The sequence below is a fragment of the Rhinichthys klamathensis genome, unplaced genomic scaffold (genome assembly GCF_029890125.1).
Source record: "Rhinichthys klamathensis goyatoka isolate OS25496 unplaced genomic scaffold, OSU_Roscu_1.1 h1tg000148l_1, whole genome shotgun sequence".
Lineage (NCBI taxonomy): Eukaryota > Metazoa > Chordata > Actinopteri > Cypriniformes > Leuciscidae > Rhinichthys > Rhinichthys klamathensis.
The window spans coordinates 77501-92500 of NW_026606683.1; the positions used below are offsets into that span (position 1 = coordinate 77501).

Below are 15000 nucleotides of genomic sequence, written 5' to 3' on the forward strand. Positions count from 1 at the left end.
TCCTACTTGCCGACACATGCCAGTAAATGAATGTTCAGCGTATAAGAGATAACAATGTTTATGCACTCATTCAACTGCAGAATCTACAGTATCAGGTATAATTTAATTGGATATCTTGCTGTTGAAGACTCTGACAGGAATAATTCATGCACATTTCAATTTCTTTGAGTGTTGAAGTTCTACAGAAGGATGTTTTTCCCCTTGTCTGACATTTATAAAGTCACCTCAAGTGCAGATTTGAGAACAAATCTCCGGTAGAAAGATACTTAAACTTTGTCAAAGATGATTGCGGTGCACGTAAGGCTTTGGATATTAAAATTCATTAGTATTAAGTATAAAGCTTGTGAAACTTAAAGTATTAAATTTAATACCCAAGTATTAAAACTTCTTTAATTAATTCATCCAGAATCACTTAATGTACAGACACCCTTTTAGGTGTTTGTGAACTTTATTCTTAACTGAAAGTGATATTTGCATACTGAAACGTTTCTGTTTTTGTCGTCGTCTTGCATTTATTTGCATACTGATTTTTTACTGATAGTTTTTTTTATATCCGTTTATACATATAGTTGATATATGTATCGGTTCGTATGCACAGCACATAGAAATCAAGATGCATGTCATGACAAACGCAAAGCTCTGCGACATTTAATTTGCACATTTACACCATATAAAACATAATATTTCTGTATATTATGTGGCTGCTCTGCAAGCTCTACTGTGTCCTTCACGAAATGCAAATTTGATCTTGGGAGTTAGTCTTGATAATTGAAGTTAACTGTTAGTTGAGCAAATGAATTAATATGTATATTGGCTTGCTGTTTAATGACATCTGGATAGTGAATCTGAGATCCGTTTAGGGCTTTACCGGAGTAATTTGACGAGGGAATCGGCTGTCACAGTCAGCGAGGGAAAACCACGTTCCCTCAAACCCACGCAGCTTCTTTTCATAAAAAGCTGCCACCGTTCTCTTCGCTCCTGTGTAGAAGAGCAACACATGCACACACTTCCACACACCTTGTGCTACACACATAATACATGCATTTACATACACACACACAAACCTCAGAGACAACACCAAAACCTGAAACGTTTACAACTTGTTATCTGCTCGCTTGGACGTCGTGAAACTCCTGAAGAGTTGTTTTGTGAAATGGTGATTTCAAATATTAATTTATACTTCTTCAAACGTGCTTTCAGACAAATAATGTGTTTAAGTGTTTGCATATTGCTTTGTGCAATCTCAAGCTCTCTAAAAGGCTTTTAGTTTAGTTTATCATTGCAAGGCTTGTGCTCATGGCTGTGACACTTCAAGCTGTTCATTAGAAAGAGAAAGCAGATGTTTACTGTAAACATGGTAAAACGCTTGACGTATATATATTTAAAGCAGACAAACATAATAAAACTAGATTAGTAAGACACTTTATAGTAGTCTTCGTTACTTTTAAGAAGAAAAATATGATAGGGACACTGTAAGAGTTTTGAGTTTCCATCTCAAATTAATGCTGTTCTTTTGAACTTTCTATCCAAAATGTTCACGGTTTCCACAATAACTATTAAGCACCAAATGAGCATATTACAATGATTTCTGAAGGATCATGTGACACTGAAGTAATGATGCTGAAAATTCAGTTTTGATCACAGGAATAAATTATGTTATACAATAGAATAACATAATTTATTAATACAATAGAAAAAAGTTATTTTAAACTGGAAAAATATTTCACAATATTGCTTTTTAACTGTAGTTTTATTCATAGAAATGCAGCCTTGGTGTGCGTAAAAGTCTTTCAAAAACATTATGTTTTTTAAAGCGACCCAGTGACACACACACTTTTCAATGCTTGTGTGTGTGTATATATATATATATATATATTACTCGCTCCACTTCCTGCTCTGTATTGTAGAAATGTTGTTACTGATGATGACAGTAACCAGCGCTGATGTCACGGTGTAAAAACGTCTGGTTCACATGGAAACAGTCAGCGTCTCGCTAGGCCATGATGATCAATAAAAGACAGACCCGTGGCTTTCACGCTGATGATGCCGTTTCCTGAGGTGTTTGACCCCCGCTGTTGCACAAAGCTTCATGAAATGTCAATTACGTTTACACTACAGTGAATCAGTTCTGACAGAGCCCTTAGCACAATACAGTAGCTCAACGTCACAGCCAATAGCAGCAGCCCTCCAGAGAGTCAGCTGATCTTCTCCAGCCAATCAGATCACTCGTTTTCGTGTGTGTGTGTGTGTTTATTTATATTCCAGAAAAGCGGTGAACTGAGTGGTCAGCACAAACCCAAGAGTTCTTAACCTGCACAGTTTCTCCCTATAATCACTTGTTTACGGCAGCATCTGTAATGAATATTACAGTGTGGCCACATAAATCAGTGTTATCAGATGGGCTCTTGACACGGCACAGTAATACAGGCAAAACCTTTCAGACTCTGAGCACAACAAAATTTATATCTCCAGCAGCTGTTATCTGAAAGCGACCACACTGGTGTGTGTGTGTGTGTGTGTGTGTGTGTGTGTCTGTGTGTGTGTGTGTGTGCGCGTGTTTGTGCACCTGCATATTGCATATTTTCATTTATTGTTCAGAGTGGTCATGACTTCTTTTTTTTTTTTTTTTTTTTTTTCTTTCCCTGTGTTCCCCTTATAATGCTTTTAGTAAAGTTTTTTGCACTAAAAAAGTCAAAAATCTGAAATGTGTCGCTCGAACTGTTCAGATCAAACTGAAATCATAAGGGATCTCGTTTTGAAATAGTAATATCCATTTTCCTCCATATTACCTCATCGTAATAGCCGTCATTAATGTATACATGTAGGCGGACACATGAATTCACATACTGTAACTTGCATCAGACATTTATGCAGCCTCACTTTTCTTATGCGTGGGAAGTTTTGTGTTACATTTTGTTGTAATAAACCTTATTTCAAAAGATAAAAGGGACATTTGATTATGAGACTCCTTTACTACCAAACAGAAGTTAACATGAAACTTGAATGTATTTGTATGTGTATAGATACAGATCCGATCTAACAGTGAAGTAAACACGACTCTCATCAGGTCACTAGCAGGTTAATGCAGTGTATTTGAAGAGTGTAATGCTGATGTTGTTTTGTCAGTGGTCTGAAGAGGCCTGTGCCGCCCACCTGACGCAGAGAGACGGATACCACGCGAGCACTCAGGGTCAACTCAAAGACCAGCTGTACCAGGAGATCATCAATTACTTCGACAAGGGAAAGGTAACCATCACTAACACTGCATCACTACATGCTTGAGTCATGTTGGCCAGTAACTAACTATTAGTGTTTTCAGAATAGTGGCATTTCAACTCACAACGACATTGTGAACTGCAATTATCAAACTTGTTCTACTTTCATTTTAGCATGTTGAATTGATCTGATGGTTTATTTCTATAAATGTATATATTAAAAAAACTATTTGTATGATCCACATGGAGATCTGATCTTAACATCATCGAGTCTGTCTGGGATTACATGAAGAAACCAGAAGAACTGCGGAAATTAATTATTACAATTAATGCCAAAAAGAATGTTTGGCAATGTAAACACTACAGCAGAAGATATAAATAACTTGTGTGAAAATACTAACATGCCTAAGACTTTTGCACTGTACTGTATACAGTGTATATATATATATATATATATATATTGTAGGGCTGGGTAAAAAAATATCGATTTCTCGATTTTAATCGATTCTCATTTTTACGAACCGATATCGATTCTTAAATCCCAAGAATCGATTAGGCTATCCTGTTTTTTTAGTTGATGAATGAATGGAACATTGTAGTGCTCATCCCATCCAATAAATCGCAATAATCCTTGTGCTTTGTTACTATTGATATGAAACATAGTCTCCGATTTCTAAGTATGTCCATTTTCTTACGAAATTCAAAAACATACCGTTTTGGCGCTGTGGCGTGAGATCGCTCTAGCTCAGCTCAAGAGAAGCAGATCTTCTCTTCCGCCTTAATAATACCAGTTACAGCGCGAAATAAACATGAATGAGCATCTGAAAGTGTGTTAAAATAGTACAACTTATCGAAATCCGTATCATGTCACATGGAATCAGTCAATCAGTGTCTCAACCGTGGAAAGACGTCATTAAAACAACAATGTAACGTCACATTTACATCAGAAAAACCATATACAGTGACCATAAACTCGTTAATCAGCTAGAAAAATTAACTCTAGAGAGGAGCATTTTGCTAAATATATGCACCATATTACATATTCATTATAATTTTTAATGTTCTTCAATATTTAATGCATGTTTAAATAAATCTGGCAAGTTTTATGACAGCCACCATTTAAATGTTTATATTTCAACTTTATTATTATAAAATAAAAGTGTAATTTAAGTGTTTGTATACAAATCAGTATATAATTACCAATATTATAGTAGGCTAATGAAGCCTAGTAGGCTACAACTGACTCCCATAGTTTACAGCATTAGTTAAGAGATTTGTTTTCCTTGAGAAAATTTGCCATGTATTGTACCTGATATCCAAAATAATCAATATTGCATCGAATCGGAATCGAATTGCAAGCTTGTGAATCGAAATCGAATCGAATTGTGAAATTTGTGTCAATACCCAGCCCTAATATATTGCTAAAAAAAAGTCTAGGATGGCAGCATCAAATTTAAATATAAATTTTTTGTGCATAATTAGATACAGAAATATTTTTTCAGGGGATACATATATATATACACTCACCGGCCACTTTATTAGGTACACCTGTCCAACTGCTCGTTAACACTTAATTTCTAAGCAGCCAATCACATGGCGGCAACTCAGTGCATTTAGGCATGTAGACATGGTCAAGACAATCTCCTGCAGTTCAAACCGAGCATCAGTATGGGGAAGAAAGGTGATTTGAGTGACTTTGAACGTGGCATGATTGTTGGTGCCAGAAGGGCTGGTCTGAGTATTTCAGAAACTGCTAATCTACTGGGATTTTCACGCACAACCATCTCTAGGGTTTACAGAGAATGGTCCGAAAAAGAAAAAACATCCAGTGAGCGGCAGTTCTGTGGGCGGAAATGCCTTGTTGATGCCAGAGGTCAGAGGAGAATGGCCAGACTGGTTCGAGCTGATAGAAGGGCAACAGTGACTGAAATAACCACTCGTTACAACCGAGGTATGCAGCAAAGCATTTGTGAAGCCACAACACGCACAACCTTGAGGCGGATGGGCTACAACAGCAGAAGACTCCACCGGGTACCACTCATCTCCACTACAAATAGGAAAAAGAGGCTACAATTTGCAAGAGCTCACCAAAATTGAACAGTTGAAGACTGGAAAAATGTTGCCTGGTCTGATGAGTCTCGATTTATGTTGAGACATTCAGATGTTAGAGTCAGAATTTGGCGTAAACAGAATGAGAACATGGAACCATCATGCCTTGTTACCACTGTGCAGGCTGGTGGTGGTGGTGTAATGGTGTGGGGGATGTTTTCCTGGCACACTTTAGGCCCCTTAGTGCCAATTGGGCATCGTTTAAATGCCACGGCCTACCTGAGCATTGTTTCTGATCATGTCCATCCCTTTATGGCCACCATGTACCCATCCTCTGATGGCTACTTCCACCATGTCACAAAGCTCTAATCATTTCAAATTGGTTTCTTGAACATGACAATGAGTTCACTGTACTAAAATGGCCTCCACAGTCACCAGATCTCAACCCAATAGAGCATCTTTGGGATGTGGTGGAACGGGAGATTCGCATCATAGATGTGCAGCCGACAAATCTGCGGCAACTGTGTGATGCCATCATGTCAATATGGACCAAACTCCCTGAGGAATGCTTCCAGCACCTTGTTGAATCTATGCCACGAAGAATTGAGGCAGTTCTGAAGGCAAAAGGGGGTCCAACCCGTTACTAGCATGGGGTACCTAATAAAGTGGCCGGTGAGTGTAGATAGATAGGTTTTTTTGTGGGTTTTTTTTATACGTGAGTGTCTCTAATTATGCAAAAAAAAAAATATATTAAATGAAAAAATGTATATATATATATATTTTTTTTTATTTAATATTTAGATTTTTTGTGCATAATTAGATACTCAAGTATTTTTAATTAGATACTCAAGTAAAATGAATGTGTATATATACTGTATCCATACTATTTTTCTTTTAAATATTTAAAAAAATGTTTTTTAAATGTATATTGCGTATGTAATATAATTTGAACGTGCCTTTAAACGTGTCCTGAGAGAGACTGCAGTCAGTGTAACGGACAGGTGACCCGTGGAGAGGGAGATTATTGGCTGGTCTGTTATGGCTACATCTCCATTAGTCTGACAGGCTGGACGGAGGAGCTGAGGGGATTTGAGGGTTATAAGGGCCACGCAGAGATCTGTGCCCAGCGTAGAGGTCTCTCGGTAGGGGACTTCTAGCGAATCTGCTGCCCTGGACTGGACCCCATTACTGGGCTCAACGGCTCAAAATCATGACCGAGTGTGTCAAATAGAGAGAACTCAAGAGGATTGAACAGGAAAGTGTGTGTATTTGAAGGAGAGCAGCAGTCAGTCAGTCCTGGAAAGCGAGCTGAGGAGCAGCTCTGGGCCGTAGTTCTTCTGTTCGACACATTTTATGGGAATTATTCCAGTCTATTTTAAACACTGCTCAGACTGCTGGGACATACCCACATGTCACAGCTGAACGTCTCCTGAGAGCCGAGACAGGAAGTCTCAGTCACATAAACTCTTCCTACTCTTTCACTGCCTGCTTTCCCTGTATATTCCCTTAAAGGAGCAGTTCAGTTCAGCAGAAATGAACGATTTCTGATGATCTCCGCCTCCACCCAAGCCCTTTTTTTCGAACAAATAAAAAAAATTTTGATACCATGTCATGTTGCATGCACACAATTTCAAAAATAAAGTTTCTTTTCATGCTAAGCCTTTATTCTGAAAAAGACATTTACATGCATCACAGCTATATTCCTGTATAATGTACATGTGCATATGATACTGTACATGCTATTCCCTTCTCTTGGAAAATGCTGGAGATGATGAATCTTCTCCCTTAAAATCCTGCATTGTAATATGATGATTTGCAAAATATAGGTTTTACAATGTAAAAGTAGTATGACCACATTTTAGTTAATATCAGACTAGTGTGTTCTTTTAAACCTAGTCAGTGCTGTCATTGATGCAAAAATGACAATTTCTTGTGTGTAGTAACCAAACTTGATGCACCTTTTTTGAATTCTGGATGCAAACATGGACTAGACTCAAGGTTTTTTGCAAGAATGGAATAGCAACAATGCATAAATGAATGTAAAATTTGAGTTTCTTCCTCTCAGAAATATGATAAGGCTTCAGAAGACTGCACACAAGTCAAGGACTCATTTATGAGTTTTATTGTGTTACTTTGTGTTTTTGACAGCCTTTGTAATGGAAAAAGATGCTTCTCCTTTGGTATTCAACATAGGGCTTGGGACGTCATGAGGATGCGTAAATAATGACACCGTTCGCACTTTGAGGGGAACTGTTCCTTTAGTGCACTCTGCAGTGTCGACAGGAAACAAATTGAGAATTGTAATTGTCATGCTGAACATGTGGTCTGATATTACAATGCGAGTTGCTTTTTATGACTTTTTTTGCACGCTGCTTGCTTTATTCTTCCTTCATTCTGAAGAAGTAATCCACAATGTCTCCTACAGGCTGAAAATACTATCGCTGGCAACTTTCTCAATAATAATGCACTGCAGATATTGATATATAATCATAGCCTCTCTCTCTCTCAGTGCCGCCGGGATGCACTCAAAGTTTCATTTGAAGAATTAGTTATATATCAAATCCTGTGCACCAGAAGTGTAATGCTAGATAGAGGTTTTATTTACACTTGGCATTTGAAGTTATAAGTCTGATATGAGAGAATATCAGAGCCAAAGAATATCCATATTCCTGCTCTGACAAACTCATTTAGTGCCACCTGCTCCTCCCATAGAAATAACATCAATAACGCATAACCAGATGTGCAAAAAAGTGCATTCAAATATGAGGTTTTACACCTTTTGGTTTAGCCCCATTGACATCATTTGTTTTTACAGAGGAATGGTTCAAAATGATATTCTGTGGTCAACAATGTCGTTTTGGTGATTAAAGATGAGTTTTAACTGATAAAATGATTAGCTACAGGGGGACTTTAAATATTTGACACGATCAGCATGGTGCAGCTGGATAATATTGGCATCCGCTTCATCTCAAAAAGCACTTTTATGTTCAAAGCACATTGTTCACAGATGGTTAGAAGGCTGTTATGTCACTGTGTTTTTGACGTGATTATGAAGTTTGATGTGCTTTGTGTTCAGATGTGGGAGGAGGCCATTATCCTGGGGAAGGAGTTAGCCGAACAGTACGAGAACGAGATGTTTGACTTTGAGCAGCTGAGCACTTTACTGGTACGTACAAACTTTTGCTGTCAATGTTTTTCAATGAAACAAACAATTAATGAGCCCTTCAGACTGTTCCAGTTTACCTAAGTAGGTAAATTGGCCTAATATAAATGGACGGGGGTGTTTTAATGGTTTTCCGCATTTTGTTTGTTAGTGCATTTTTGTCTAATTGGCAACAAATGACAAATTGATCCATTCAGACAGAAAGAACGAAAGTTTGGGACCAACTTTTATTGCAACCCCTCACATATTGATCTCAACCTGTTTTTATTTCTAAATTATTATTATTATTACCATTTTATTATGAATTTGATCCAAATTCATATTACAGAGTGTATATATATAACAAAAATGAAATAGTTGAGGTGAGCAAAGTTTAATTTCATTGAAGTCATTTAAAGAGTGTTTGTAAATGAACTGATGATGTGATTTTTGTCTCTGTCTCTCTCAGAGGAAGCAGGCTCAGTTTTATGAGAGCATTGTGAAAGTGATCAGACCAAAGCCAGACTACTTCGCTGTAGGTTATTATGGGCTGGGCTTCCCTTCATTTCTCCGGGTGAGAATTTCTCTTATAATCCTGAATCTTTTCATATTTCACCATCTCCATGGAGATGTCAGTTTCTATGTGTAAATGCATTGCATTGTGAATTTGTCTGATATATTTCCAAAAGCATAGAAATCAATTACTGGTGTCTTTGTGTGGCCTCTCCAAACCCATCAACAGCTGTCTCTCTCTGTAGTGCAGAAACCTTACACCGGCATCAAATACTGGCATTTCTTTTCCAGAGGTTGATATATTCAAAACTAATACATTTATTTTTCTTTGTGATGTACAAAGGTTAATTTGTACATCAAATGGTTATAGGTAAATTTTGTTTTACATTTGTACCAGATCTAAACTTAAAGATCTTAAAATATAAAATGTGAATATTAGGGTATAGGGACATTTTTAAAACTATGATAATCCAAAAAAAAAAAAAGTATATACAGTATATATATTAGGGGTGGAACGGTACACAGAAGTCACGGTTCGGTTCATACCTCGGTTCAGACATCACGGTTCGGTACGATTTCGGTACAATGGAGGGAAAAGCAAAACAAAAATGCAGAAGGCATTGTATTTTTTAAATAAGTTTTTTTAATAAAGGCATAGAACCAGTTTATTTGTAGTGCACTGACAATAGTTTTATATAATTAGTTTATTAATTAAATTAATAAAAAGACAAAAAGACCTTGCGATATGTTTGGTAATTGTACCTGAATTAATTTAAAATTATTTTGCTATATCTCAGATCAAAATATTTGTTTTTCCTTAATTTTAATTAACATTATTAATTGACAATGTAACATTATTCTCTTCTGAATTATAAATAATTGATTTCTGTACAAAATAATACTACCATTAAAAACACATTCAATTTTCTTTTTTTAATCAATGTAGAATGTGTGAGATTAGTGCTCCGAGGACAAGAAATGAAAACCAATGCAATATGACGAATGTCCAAAAGATGGGACACACAGACTGTTTTGAAATGGAGTTGGATAAATATGTTTTGCTTTTAAAACAGTGTGTGTGTGTGTGATTTTGGTTGGGTGACAGTTGTAGGTTACAGTTTGACAAGAGTTTACAGTGTGACAAAAGCACAATGTTGTGTTTTATTGTGAGTGTACACAAATATAAGTAAACACTTTGCAGGTTTAATGATCTGTATGAACAAAAATGACGGAGTATGTTTTTTATGTTTCCACTGTTCTATCTCTCTCTCTCTCTCTCTCTCTCTCTCTCTCTCTCTCTCTCTCTCTCTCTCTCTCTCTCTCTCTCTCTCTCTCTCTCTCTCTCTCTCTCTCTCTCTCTCTCTCTCTCTCTCTCTCTCTCTCTCTCTCTCTCTCTCTCTCTCTCTCACACACACACACACTCCAGCATTGCAATCTTGACATCGCTGCCTGTTCATTATGCGGTCACGGTCACACCAAACGCGAATAGAGCGTCAAATTCGCGTCTAGTTCGACGCTAGTCCAAAGCGAATAGGACGCGCGTATAAAGCCAACGTTTGAAGTGAACGTGCGTTCAGAGCTAAGCCGATGCTACAGATTATGTGTCCCTAAAGAACCCGCGTATCTAACAGTAGTTCCGCATTACATTAATTAATTTGCACGCGAGTTTTATTTATTTTTATACCGTGTATTCTCCGTGTAAATTCGTGCACCGAACCGTGACGCCCGTACCGTTTCGGTTCGATACGAATACATGTACCGTTCCACCCCTAATATATATATATATATATATATAGTGTATTTAAAATATATTATTCAATTATTTATTTATTTTATATATTTTTTTTGCCAAATGTATTTCAGTTCCTTATTGCTGCTCAAATCTATGGAAGCTTAATGTTTACACCACTGAATAAAAAAAATATATATTTTATCTCACAGTTCAGACTTTTTTCTCACAATTGCAGGTTAACTTTTTCTCTAAGAATTGTGAGATAAATTCACAAGTCTGAGAAAAAGTCAGATTTGGCAGATGTAAACTTGCAATTGCTAGATAAAAAGTCAGAATTTTGAAATAAAAAGTTGCACACAAAAAAAAGCTCCCTACCCTGGAACGTGTCAGAAGTAAATCAAAACAATGGAATGGTGGTAAACAATGGCAAAGCAAATACAATGCTAGAAAAGGTCAGACACAGAAAAAGCGTAAAAATAATATTGTTGTGTGGTTTGTATTTGTGGTTTTGTTTATATATGTATATATTTCCAGTCATTCATGATGAAACCGAGTCATTCACCTCCCATAGATCATGCGTCTGTTCAAGCCTGTGGTTGTGGGACCGAATCGCCTCAGATATATTTGTAATTCTTTTAATGCTCTTCCAGCCGCCTGCAGTCACGCGTCTCCCACCAGACATCCTGGGAACACAAAATAAATCGGCCATCTAAAGGCCAGTCGCCTCCCGCTAGTGTTGACATGCTGCTCCGCGGAGAGCAGCTTTGCCTTTTGAAATAGAAAACATCTTGCAATCTCCTCCTTCTCCTTAAAGTGCCACTTTTGTATGCGTGCGGAGTCGTGCGAGCGCTGCCGGTTTATTCTGCCGTGCTTGGAATCACAGGCAGTGTGAAAACACCCGTCGAGAGCGCGCTGCTATTTGTCACCTTATCGCTCAAAGCAGATTTGAAAACGGCCCTGGGCATATTTCACTTCCAGTTCGCATTTCACTAATTGAGCAGCTGAAATATGTTCATGCAGAGCGTGTGTGCGTGTGTGCGTGTGTGTGTGTGTGTGTGTGTGTGTGTGTGTGTGTGTGTGTGTGTGTGTGTGTGTGTTCATGTTCTATCCCGGTGGGGACTTCAACCTGAATGCACACAGACTCATGGGGACTCGTGTCACTTTGGGGACCTAAATTGAGGTCCCCATGAGGGAACAAGTTTATAAATCATACAGAATGAGTTTTTTTAGAAAATGTGAAAATGCAGAAAGTTTACAGTGATGGGTAGGTTTAAGGGTAGTGTTAGTGTAAGAGGAGAGAATATACAGTTTGTACAGTATAAAAAACATTGTGTCTATGTAGAGTCCCCATAAATATAGTAAACCAGACGTTGCACGTGTGTGTGTGCTTCTCTCAGGCTGTTTTCAGATAGGATACTAGCACTGCATTGTACTCTTGTGAAATATTAAATATGAGCATGCATTGTTCAATAAACACTTCAATTCCATGCATATTGGTAATTTAGTATCCCGTTCTGAGCGTTCCTCACACTCCCTCTCCCTGTCATGTGTGTAGGTGTTTGTGTGCACACAGTGGTGTGTCTGTCACTGTTCACACAGACGCTGCGAGTGGAAACATATTGAAAGTGTTGTATGTGGGAGCAGATGATTGGCGCTGTCTTTATGGGACTGTGCAATAATTGAACGTTTCCAGACTGCCAAACGCCTCTGAATTACAGTCGCTTTGGCTATTTTGAGATTTGACGTTAAACCTCTTTATAAATACAGAACGAGCTTCTCTGATTGATGAGATTGTGTGTTTAGTCTCATTTCACAGTGTTTTAATCAAATCCCTGTATTCATGGATGGTGATTGAATGTTCTACACCAGCTGGTTTTCCTTTAGGACTCTATCAGACATCCCAATATGCTACCAAAAGTAGTCAAATACACTGCCTTGCAATTAAACAAACTGTATTAACCCTTTGATGCACAACATGGGTCTAAATAGACCCGACTGAGTTTTCATTTTCTATATCTTTGCAAGAAATTAATTTCATCATTCAGTATTCCAGGTATTCCTCAATTAACTTGTTTTAGATCATTACAAATCCTTATTTAAATTTTTCCTTTCTTACTTTTCGAATAAAAATCGTTTTTGTTTCACTACCCTTCTAATGCGCAACATGGGTCTAAAAAGACCCGTATTCATGTTTCTTTGCTGAATATTTGAAATAAATATATTTTATCATTTATTAATCCAGGTATTCATTAAATATCTTGTTTTTGATTTCCACAAATCATTATTTTTATTTTCCCTTTCTTACTTTATAAACAAACACGGTTTTTGTATTTCTACATCAATTTTACACACATGGGTCAAAAATGACCCATATAGGAACCTTTGATATTTATAAATAGTATAAATATATTTACTGCAGAAAACTATTCACCTGCCACACATTTCAAAATTCAACACGGCTGCTTTTGTATATTTCATGCATGTAAGTTTTATTTAATACATTTTTTGTCACAGAAAATATTTGATATTTTGTGAAAGACATCTAGATATAGCCTAAAATTTGAACGTTTAGGCTAAGGTTACCTTGACCTTGAAATCCATTACTAGTGCAAAAGAGAAACATGTCCAATACTATTAGCTAGCTTGCGGTCGACATATTTTATTTTATCTAATGTTAGCTAGGTCAACAAAATAAAAGTTGCGATAGAAAGTATTATATTGGTGCTGTTGGGCAGAAACCTTACCTGGGCAGTACCTCCATATTAATTTTTATTTGTGGTCATAAATCAATGCTATCGGTCACATAAGCTGTCGTGTGGTGGCGTTTTGGTGCACTATGGCTGCTGTCGCATCATCCGGGTGGATGCTGCACATTGGTGGCGGGGAGATCCCCCCTACAGTTGCACTACACTACAGTTCAATTTCAGTGTTATCGGTTATATGTGTGTTATGCGTGACAAAGTGGCCAATAAACATATTTCAAGTGTTACAGTAAATGTGTTGATCTAAACAACTGTGACAATGGTTATTTTAACAAAAAGTTTTCTTTATTCTTTTGTTTTATCACGTTTGCATAGATGGGTCATTTTAGACCCATGTGTGTAAACTTGATGTATTTACACAAAACCTAGGAAATATTAAAATATGAATTTGTGATAATTGAAAACAAGATATTTTGAATATTCATAAATCATGAAATTTATAGATCATGAAATAGAAAATGCTCAAATAAAGTGATTTCAAAAGGTGAAACAAAAAAAATGCCGAGCCATGCATGAAATAACATAGGAAATGAATACGGGTCTTTTTAGACCCATGTTGTGCATTAGAGGGGGTATCCATAGCTTGCGCATCAAAGGGTTAAAATAAATTGGTGTTTATGAATGTTGTCATTAAGTGTAATATAATTATTAGGCTAAATCAGACTTTTGTACTCAAATTGTCACACAATTTGTACATTAACATATCTTTAATTGTCCTTCCAGGATACAGGTTAAAACACAATACAGTCTGATTGGATGCGAAGAATGAGAAGCACTTTTCCCCTCTCTAAGCCTATTTTTACTAATGTAGATGTCCTTCTCATGATGCTGTAGTTCTGTCGAGTATCATCAGTTTGCTTTAACGCATTATACAATTCTTTTATCGTTTCATATGTTATCATAACATATGTTAAAGTCTTCTAGTCATGCTTGACTGAAGTTGGACACTCCAGATGTCTTTGAGTGTTTTTATATCCTTTTTTTTTCTATGTAAACACTGCTGTTGTAAATCATATCTCAATGTGTTAGTGCTCATCTATGGCCTACGTGTATTCGATTTTTGTTGTATTTCTGTGTATTTATTCAGTCTGATGTGTTAATTAAATTGTACTTTTTTAGAAAATGTGATGCTTTGAAATTCATATCATGCTAATAATATTCATAGATTAGTACGGCGAGAAGAGAAAAATAAATCAGGTCGTCAAAATCAATCAGGAAAGGAATGTTTCACCTCAAGATAAAAAATGTGTATTGTTTTTCAGAATAAGATGTTCATCTATCGGGGGAAGGAGTATGAGCGGTGGGAGGATTTCGAGGCGAGACTGCTGACTCAGTTCCCCAACGCTGAGAAGATGAAGACCACCGCCCCTCCCAGCGAGGACATCAGGAGCTCCTCAGGACAGTGTATCCTTGAGTCTTGACCATCACTCACAGCACACTGTCAAAACATTCCTCCTTTTGTTCTACTTCAAATCTCCAAACTGTCCATTGTTATTGTTTCTTAGTTTAATTCCAACAGACATTCAGTGTTTCACAGTGAAACCCATCCTTGAACTACCACCCAAGTTTCAGAACAAACCCGTATCA

The 15000-nt window shown here is 37.0% G+C and overlaps 1 protein-coding gene across 1 annotated transcript in view; it reads left to right on the forward strand.

Moving 5' to 3' along the window:
* The window catches only part of LOC130090636 (dedicator of cytokinesis protein 1-like), a 119381-nt gene that overhangs the window by 69841 nt on the left and 34540 nt on the right, over positions 1-15000 (forward strand). The window contains exons 14-18 of the mRNA XM_056258123.1: positions 3127-3246; positions 8341-8430; positions 8876-8980; positions 14676-14817; positions 14933-15000. The exon at positions 14933-15000 is cut by the window's right edge and continues 14 nt beyond it. Coding sequence (XP_056114098.1) covers positions 3127-3246; positions 8341-8430; positions 8876-8980; positions 14676-14817; positions 14933-15000 — 525 coding nt within the window. The remainder of the gene's footprint in view (positions 1-3126; positions 3247-8340; positions 8431-8875; positions 8981-14675; positions 14818-14932) is intronic.